Source organism: Chlorocebus sabaeus, chromosome 2, assembly GCF_047675955.1.
Source record: "Chlorocebus sabaeus isolate Y175 chromosome 2, mChlSab1.0.hap1, whole genome shotgun sequence".
Lineage (NCBI taxonomy): Eukaryota > Metazoa > Chordata > Mammalia > Primates > Cercopithecidae > Chlorocebus > Chlorocebus sabaeus.
The window spans coordinates 37,370,764-37,380,600 of record NC_132905.1 but is presented as its reverse complement, the minus strand read 5'-3'; the positions used below and the strand labels follow the sequence as shown (position 1 = coordinate 37,380,600).

Genomic DNA, 9,837 nt, shown 5'->3' with positions numbered 1-9,837 from the left:
TTCTGAAATGAAGAAAAGATAAAGGCTTTCACAGACAAACAAAATCTGAGAGAGTTCATTTCTACCAGGCCAGTCTAACAAGGAATGCTAAAGGAAAACTTTCAAGCTGAAAGAAAAGGATGTTAATAACTAAAATGAAAACATGTTCAAGTATAAAACTCACTGGTAGAAGTAAGTACACAGTCAAATTCAGAATACTCTAATACTGTAAAGATGATGATAAGTCACTAACATATTGAGTATAAAACAAAAGACAAACCTATTAAAAATAATGTTACAATAACCTGATAGGGGATATACACAATATAAAAAGTACATTGTGACATCAGAAACATAAATTATCAGGAGAGAGAGAATAAAAATGTAGAATCATATTTTGCAACCAAAGTTAAGTGATTATCAGCTTTAAACAGCCGGTTATAACAATATATGTTTTGTGTAACCCTTATAGTAATCACAAAGGAAAAACTGACAGTAGATACACAAAGGATAAGAAGAAAGGAATCAAAACATTCTAATGTAGAAAATAATCTAATCTCAAAGGAAGATAGCAAAAGAGGAAGAAAGGAACAAAGGTTGTATAAAATAACCAGAAAAGAATGAACAAAACGGCAAAAGTAAGTCCTTGCCTATCAATAATTACTTTGAATGTAAATGGATTCAGTTTGTCAACTGAAAGACATAGAGTGGCTAAATTGATTTTTTTTTTTTTTTTTTTTTTTTTTTTTTTTTTTTTTTGAGACGGAGTCTTGCTCTGTAGCCCGGGCTGGACTGCAGTGGCCGGATCTCAGCTCACTGCAAGCTCCGCCTCCCGGGTTTACGCCATTCTCCTGCCTCAGCCTCCCGAGTAGCTGGGACTACAGGCGCCTGCCACCTCGCCCGGCTAGTTTTTTGTATTTTTAGTAGAGACGGGGTTTCACCGTGTTAGCCAGGATGGTCTCGATCTCCTGACCTCGTGATCCGCCCGTCTCGGCCTCCCAAAGTGCTGGGATTACAGGCTTGAGCCACCGCGCCCAGCCTAATTTGATTTTTTTAAATGACTCGACTATATTTTGCCTACAAGAGACTCATTTCACTTTTAAGGAAACACATAGGCTGAAAGTTAAGGGATGGAAAAAGATGTTCTATGGAAAAAGAAACCAGAAAAGAGCAGGAACAGCTTTTCTTACAACAGAAAAAATAGATTTTAAGTAAAAAATCACAAAGACAAAGAAGGTCATTGTATAATAATAAAAGGATCAATTAATTGAGAGATCAGCATGTCCATCACCTCAAATATTTATTATTTATTTGTGATGAGTTCATTTAAAAATCTTTCTTTTAGCTCTTTACATTATTATTAACTATAGACACTGGAGTACTATTCAGCCTTTAAAAAACAGAAAATTCTGCTATTTGCAATAATATGAATGAACCTAGAAGACATTATGTGAAGTGAAATAAAGCAGGCACAGACAAGCAGATACTGTATGATCTCACTTAGATGTGGAATCTGAAAAAGTTGAACTCATAGACGTAGAGATTAACATGGTTGTTACAAGAGCCTCAAGGGAGGGTGGATGGGGAAAGGGGAGACTTTGGTTCTTGGGTACAAACTTTCAGTTAGATATGAGGAATAAGTTCTGGTGTTCTATGGGGATAGCATGATGACTATAGTTAAAAATAATTATTTATTTCTTTTTTTACAATTATACTTTAAGTTCTGGGGTACATGTGCAGAACATGCAGGTTTGTTACATAGGTACACATGTGCCTCACATAGGTATACAAGTGCTTATTTCTTATCCAATTGTTTATAAGTTTTTCCAAGTTTGCTTGCTTGCTTGGTTGATTCATTCATTCAAATTTGTTTCACACAAAATGCCAACTGGCTCTAATTTGTCTTTGTTTCTTAATGGGAAGAAAGACCCACCCAGGCATGAGCACTGCTGGCAAGTCTCCCACACTTACACAGAGTATCAAGCTCAGATAAGTGATACATGTTGTCCTTCTGCCTGCCTGACCTCAGTTATCTCCCATCCCTTTTAGTTCACTGCACACAACCCTGATCCATTTCCAAAACTAATAAAGGTGGGCTACTGCTCTGCTACAATGATCTCTGTTCGGTCACCTGCAACACAGCCTTTCATTCTGTTGGAACATGTCAGTCATGAAGCCCTGTTTAATGACCATTGTCATCCTTATGATCCTGGCTCAAAAGACTCCAGGTAACTCAGGCCTCTCTCAAAGGTTCTGGGGTCTTGCATGTGGTACTGGTATCTTGGTGACCTCTGCAGTGACTTGTACTCACATATAGTGGGCAACACCTAAAGCCTTTTCTGGTCTCAGATGGGTCACAGATGTTACTCCCAAGGTTAATTTCATGTAAAGATCTCCTCTGGTTCTGCTTTGCCAAGACACATTTAAGAGATTGTTGTTCTTGACATAGTGGACAGTCTAAGCATGGAACATTTTAGGTAGTGCTGTCGTTGGGTGGGGGCTTAATTCATGAGTTAGGTGAGAGACTGTGTGCAAGTTGAGGAGCCGTAGGAGGAGTATAGCAGTTTGGAGTTGGATAGGGAGTTGAGGTGGGGAGGTTGTAAGACCTTAGAGATAGGGTAATATCCAAAAAGTGAGTGGGGATGAGCATGGGGTGAATAATTGTATTTATAGGTTGGGCTGAACAGATGTTTTGGTGTAGTGTAGAGAGGAGATGGTATTTTTTCTTGAATGGAGCTGGGGGTAGAGTTGGTGCAAGTGGAAGATGGGGTATAGAGAGATTTGTAGTTGGGCTGTGTTTTAGATTGATGCTGTGAATTGGGGTTGGGTGGCTTGGATAGTGTTATGTTTGTATGTTTTGCAACTGGGCTTTGGGTGGTTATTAGAAGAGATACGGCTTGAGTTGTAGTTAGTGTTTGCCTAAAGTGGGTATCTTATTCAGTTGTGGGTATGTGAGGTTTATCTGGGCAGGGATTGATTTAGCCTGGGTTTAGGGGTGATTAAGCTTGAGTAAGACAGTTGGATTCATCACAGCAGGGCTATGGCTATTGAAATAAGGAGAATATTGACTCTTTCTCAGATATATGGTTTGCAAATATTTTCTCCCATTCTGTAGGTTGTGTCTTCATTTTGTAGACTGTTTCCTTTGCTGTTTAGAAACTTTTTAGATTGCTGCAATCCACTTGTTTATTTTTGCTTTTGTTGCCTGTGCTTTTGGTGTCATATTCAGAAAATCCTTCCCAAGGCCAATGTCAAGAAGTTTTTCTCTATGTTTTCTTCTAAGAGTTTTATGGTCTTAGATTTAAATCTTTAATCCATTTTGAATTTGTTTCTGTGTATGGTGTAAGATAAATATCCAATTTTATTATTTTGCATGTAGGTATCTAGTTTTCCCAATACATTTATTGAAGACACTATACTCTCAAGAATATGTCCTAGAAATCTACTGTACAACACAGTTCCTATAGTTAACAGTACTGTGATGGACATTTCAAAAATTACTAAGGGAGTGGATTTTAGTTAAGTGTTCTAAAATAAGATTTGATATACAAAAAATAATAAATAAGATAGTGGGAGAAAACTTTTAGGGGTGAATAGGTTTATGGCATAGATTGTGATGATGGTTTTGTGGGTGTAATGTATGCTTATCTCCAAACTCATCAAAATGTATAAATTAAATATGTATAGCTTTTTGTGTGCCAATCATACTTCAACAAAGCGGTTTAAATAAAGAAAAGGGGAGAATAAACATTGGATGAAAAATGTCCAGTATTGTTTTCAAATTCTGAAGAAAGTTTCTTAAGTGTGATTTTCAAGGGCACTGAAGAATAACAGATGTGACTGTGGATGGCTAGGATAGAGGAAATCAGGAGACTGGAATGTTCGGAAGTGTCTCCTGTCATATCTTGGCATATACAGAGAGATATGGCAGCAGTTTCAGTTCTTCTATTGAAAACCAAGATTGTTCTTCCTTTCTTGACAGTGAGTTCAGATTCATCTGATCTAGAGGTTTCTCCTACTCTTCCCCTTTTTTCTCCCTCTGTTTTTCTTCTTCCTTTCCTCCTTTCTTTTCCCATATTCCTTCTATTTCACATTCTCCTCCTTATTTCTCAGCTTCTTTTATCCCCTTGTTCGAGAGACACTTGTTCTCATGCTCAGTAAAGCTCAGTTCTCATTTCTAATGGTGGTAGAAACCACAGGTGGGTTTGCAAGAAGCAACAACAACAAAAACAAAGACAGCACTCTATGCTTCAAGAGTTGTACATAGTGTAGCTTCCTTAATAATTATTGAGTAATTTTACTTGGCAGAATTTATGAGCAGGAACAGTTCTGGACAACCTCTTCTATTAGGGCAATCCAAACAAATTTTTCCTTTCATCTTCCCAAATGTATGCATATGAAATTAAACTGTTTGAAAGCCAAGATCTTGTCTTTTAAATCTACACATTTCTGATGTTGAGCTGAGTGTGTTGAATAGAGTAGGCTTTAGCAAATTCTTATTGAATGAATGAACATGTAATGAATCATGGCTAATAAATGTATATGAGTAGAAAGAACCTTAGAAATTAGATGGGAGAGGATCATGTTTGGTTGCACAGCAGGCAGAGAAATAATATATCACATTGATTTTGACTCGGAATGGAATTTTTAAAAAGGTCCAGAGCGTATCTTTTGTTTTTTGACTTAAGACATTTTAATTTGCTTTTGAAACACTTCCAGTGGGGAAACATGAGCTGGGCCATGTCTATAGCTGAATGTGAGAAGGCCAGGCAGAATTGTGGCTTTTGCTGCGAACAGGAGCCCATTAGTATTTTCCGGGGAACTCTTACAAAGCACCCTTGCTCTGGCATCTCCTTAGATATACTGAATCAGAAATTCTAGAGACTTGGTATGAATATACTTAAAAATTTCCCAGGTTATTTTGAAGTATGACATCTTATTAACTTCCTTTTTCACAAACACAGTGGAGACTTCCTGATTTGGTGCAAACTCTCCCATTCCCATTTTCTGACATGGAGAGACGGAGTCCAGAGAGTTAAAATATAGCATTGTGCAGAGGGCCAGAGACTATATGCTGAAATGCAAAAGTTGGTCCTCTCTGACTTCAGTTGGAAGATGGAGAGATTATCAAAGTTGACATTAATTTGATGTGGGTGTCAAAATTTGTGATGATGCAGGGCGATCTAAGGTTAGAAAAGTAGGAGTAAGAAACTGTAACTATCTATGACAAAAATCTTTATTTTTATTTTAAAAATTTATTGAGTCACTGTAGGCAGAACCCTCTTGGGCTGGCCTTGACCCACTTTCCATGTGGAGAGAATGAGGAAAAGGCAGTTTCCCCATTGCTTATTCTTGGTATCTATGTTTCTATCCATCCCTCCAGTGACTGCAGACAGGAGCTCTTGGGTCTCCAACTGCCCTCCAGTGTGTTTGGTAGAAAGGAAAAGTCCTAGAGGTCAAGTGTTAGCCAGAACAGTGTGGATGTCACTTGGGGGAGGCCCTCTGCAGATCTTCTTCTCCCATAAGTATAATGGTGCTGAGAGAGAGAGAGCATGCAGGTCCCATGATAAGGGTGAAGATTAAGGTGGGAAACACAGTGATGTCATCGTGCTGGAGCATGGATGAATCAGCATCATTTTCAACCTCCTTCCTCTGGTTGACCAGCAGGCTGGTTGGTGTTGGAGCAGTTGAGATCCCTCTCTGGATTCCTAGGGCAGTTTATACACACACCAGTACCCAAATGTTATGGGATATCTGCCATGGAGGCATTTCCCTCTTCTTTATTTCTCTTCCCATTCTCCAACTTCACCTAAAATTGGGCATTTTACTTTTTCTAATCTAAAAATTAGCAAAGTATTCATTTTTTTCCCTGCAAGAAATATTATACTTGCTTTGTCCCATTTTCATTAATGTTAATAGTGAATACATTTGATTAATTGGAGACCTCTATCTACTTAGCACTGAGTCCATGGCCTGACACGGAGTGAGTGTTCATAAATGGGTGTGGAATGAGGGCGCAGGGGGATGGTTGAAAAGGTCCTTGAATGTGTGTAGACATGATGAAGGATGATGCCATTTTCTCCTGGAAACCCTATCACAGAGAGGCAATGTGACACAGAGAGAAAAGAGCATGGGCTTGATGTCATGTAGACCAGAAATTGAATACTGGTTTGATCAAGTATAAGCTATAAGAATGCAGACAAAACAAAGCATCTCTTTGAGCCTCAGTGTCTTCATCAAAGAGTGAAGATAACAGCAGGTTTTTATGAGGTTCAGTGAGCTATCATTTGCAAAATGCCTGTACGTGGTTGATGCTGGACCATACCACAGTACATGGTAGCGATTGTTAATATTTCTTTCTAATTGCTCCTTTGTCTGTAGAACATTAAATAGGTAAGTAATACTATTGATGACTAATATTTATATAATGCTGATTAAGTGTCAGGAACTTTGTCACTGGGGTATTTTCAGGCAAAGAGCTTATGTTCACTCATGTACACACCTGGATTAGCAATATGTGGAAAGTGCATGGTGGAGGTTTGTACAGTGAGCACACATGCTCAATTTATGTGAGAATGTGGATCTGTGAATAAAGTGGGTTGTATACATGGGTCTGTGTATATGCTAGTATGCTGCCCATGTATGCACAGTACCTGTTTCTGTAAGTCCAATGTACAAAGAGAGACAAGTGTAGTACTTGTTTGCGCCTATGTTTCAGAGGATAAAGGCATGCATGCACACTGGCTTAAATATTTGTGTGCTATCTCAGAGTAGATCCTGGCTGCCTCTGATTAGCTGTGTGTGAGGGGCACAGATCTCTGCAGGCACTTGGGACATATGTGCTCGCAGTGGCATTCTTTGAAACTTCATACTCTCAGGAGAAGACTTTCATATCAACAACACCATCTAATATTCAATTACTTGTTATGTGCCAGATGCTTTTCTGAAAATACTATATATGCTAACCTAGTCATTACTAAAACCTTAGGAACTTGGCTCTATTTTTTTGCTCATTGTGAAGATGATGCAACAGAAGACTGGAGAGCTGAAGTAACTTGCTTGAGGAGGGAGAGATGGTAAATGGCAGAGCCCAGATTTGAATTTAGGTAGTTTTGATTCCAGATCTTGTACCCTTAATATTCTTAGGGCGTGTTCCTTTAAATCATGCTTTGTCACCCTATTGTCACTGCTGCATGGAAACTAAACATGGCTATGTCTTTCCCAGGTGGCCTGTTCAGATCCCACAATGGCAAGAGCCGAGAGCCTTGGAATCCATGTGAGCTTTACCAAGGCATGTGCAGAAACACCTGCAGAGAATATGAAATCCAATACTTAACCTGCCCAAATGATCAAAAGTGCTGCCTGAAACTTTCTATGAAAATAACCAGTTCTAAGAATGTGAAGGAGAATTACGACTCTAACTCCAACTTGTCAGTTGCAAACAGTTCAAGCTACTCTCACATTTGAATATCACCAATGTCACCTCCTCTGTAGTAACTTCTCCTCCATTCTGGAATGCTTTCCCTATAAAAAATGCATTCCTTCTTGTGTGTGTGTCTTTTGTCTGTGGGTAGTCATCATTGGTCTGGAGAGATTAAGCTGAGAGTTGGGAAGCTATGGAGTATAGGAATGGGCACTGGCTAATAAAGCCAGTAAGATAGTGGCGTCACTCAATACAGGTGTGCCGAGAAAGGACAAGGTCACATTTCTGTTCTGTTTTGACACCATTCTGGTGGCTGCAGAGGGAAGATGACAACTGTATTGAGTCTGGATGCTCCTGTGAACATGTGGAGGGATCAAGTCCTCCAAGTAAACCTTGTAGGCTGAGGATAGAGACAATTGAGCTGCGTTTGATATCCAGAGAACTAACCTGGTATGTTTGCCATAACGATGAGTCCCCAGGAAGAACCAGAACAAGACAGAGGGATGAAAGTGAGTATAGAGATTTGTTGGACAAACTAGGGTAAAATTTTCTAAGTGGAAAGTGGAATAAACAGCCTTGTCACTGGGCATTCTTCCTGCTTTGAGGCTGGAGGACCATTTCTGGATGTGGGACAGAGGTTAATGGTTATGGTGCTGGAAAGGGATTTTGCATAGAGGCCGGACACTGTGCTTGATGTCCATCCATTCCTGAGAATTGAGGAATATTGTCCCCCAAGTTCAAACTTAGTTCACAACTAGTACTTGAAATGCTAAGACATCTTCATTGTGTTATATATACTCCTCTTTTATGGCCAGTGTCTCATTTCTCCCTCTGTTTGGATCCAGACTTCTAGAGCTAGTGTTCCCAACTAAGTTCTCCAAGTTCTAGAGTCCCAATTTTACCTCAACTAAGAGAAATCTGGTTTTTGTGCCATCACTCCACTGAAATGACCTTGCATTTGGTTGCCAGTGCCTTTCTTGTTGAAAATGTAAGCATTCTTTACATTTTACCATCTGCTTTGCCTTTAGCTAGTGTTTTACAACATTTCTCAATCCTTTGAAACCCCCTCTTTTTTTTTTGCCTTGGCTTCTGGTCTCTGGGTGTTGTTTCTTAGTCATTTTTGGAGTTTCTTCTTCTGCCATCTGCCCTATATTTCTTTGACATTTTCACTACTTTCTGTCTCTATTTTTTTTTTTTTTCATATATACTTTGCTGGCATTTGCTCATTGTTTCTTAGATCAATGACAATCCCAGCCCAAACCAATGGATCCAAGGCCGTGCACTAAATGACCAATTTATATGTGTGACTTTTAATTTGCATGAAGCTTAAAAACCCGCTGTGAAACTTTAATGTTCATATATTAGAGATTTTCATTGACATTTAGAGATGTTTGTTAGCAGAGGGTGGGGTTTTGACAGAAGCCAGATTTCAAGGAGGAATGCATAAATTTGCTGGCCTAAGTAGCATGAAAAGGAAACAAATTTTACAGGAGGCTGAGGCATGAGAATCACTTGAACTTGGGAGGCAGAGGTTACAGTGAGCTGAGATGGTGCCACTGCACTCCAGCCTGGGTGATGGAGTGAGACTCTGTCCCCCCCCCCCCCCAAAAAAAAAGAAATGAAAAAAGTTTTTAAAAATTGGAAGAAAGTATTGGCGTTGGGTTCAGTAGCATAGTTGAGATATAATGTTTCTAGACTTTCTCCTTTGGAAGTATTTGGAGAAGAAAAGTTGTTGTGAATTTCAGGTTTAAGGTGCAGATTGCCATTTCCCTGGCTCCCCGTGTATTTGAGAAAGAAACACGAATATGAAGTCAGCAGGATTTGTCTCGTTCTCTGACTTACATATTGAATTACATGTTTGTTCTATTCTCTTGGATTACTCAGCCCATTTCAGGCTCAAAATGTCCCAAAAAGTAACTCCAAATCTGTTTACTCAGCTTTTCTGTCATCATCCTATCCTCGGTAATTTGCACCCACAACTTGTCTTGTTGCTTAATTCATAAACTAGGGAATCATTCTTGTTTCTCTAATCTATCTCAGGTCACCACATCCAAATCATTAAAATGTGTTTTTAGTTTCAATTCTCCAATTGATCTTAGTTTACTGATGAAATCAACATTTGCATAATTAAAAGTAGAAGATTTGCTATACTTAAATCGAAAAAATTCAACTAATTAAGAAATACTTAAAGTTTTATTCCCTCAAAGGTACATTTTTATTCTTTTAGGGATCTTCATGTTGTTCTTCTCAACAAGTAATTGTGATTTCCTTTGTTTAAAAATGTACATTTGTCCATATTTATTTTGATTGTTACTAGTGCTCCCATCAAATATCATCTTTGAAGTTTGCTATTTTATAAGGTCCACCTTCTCCCCAGCAGAGCATCAGTTTCTCTCGTTTATTCTCCTCAAGTTTCACTTTCTCCAGTGCTCATC

The 9,837-nt window shown here is 38.8% G+C and overlaps 1 protein-coding gene across 1 annotated transcript; it reads left to right on the top strand.

Annotated features, from left to right (window-relative positions):
- Positions 1-2,140: 2,140 nt before the first annotated feature.
- DEFB116 (defensin beta 116) lies at positions 2,141-7,827 on the top strand. The gene is made up of 2 exons (XM_073011829.1): positions 2,141-2,207; positions 7,205-7,827. Exons 1-2 carry the CDS (start codon positions 2,141-2,143, stop codon positions 7,444-7,446), a joined length of 309 nt encoding a protein of 102 aa, XP_072867930.1. The 3' UTR covers positions 7,447-7,827.
- The last annotated feature ends 2,010 nt before the right edge of the window (positions 7,828-9,837 follow it).

Coding starts and splice junctions, on each gene's coding strand:
- DEFB116 (XM_073011829.1), top strand. CDS start 2,141: ATGTCAGTCATGAAGCCCTGTTTAATGACCATTGTCATCCTTATGATC. Junction 2,208..7,204: donor CCTGGCTCAAAAGACTCCAG/GTAACTCAGGCC, acceptor TGTCTTTCCCAG/GTGGCCTGTTCAGATCCCAC.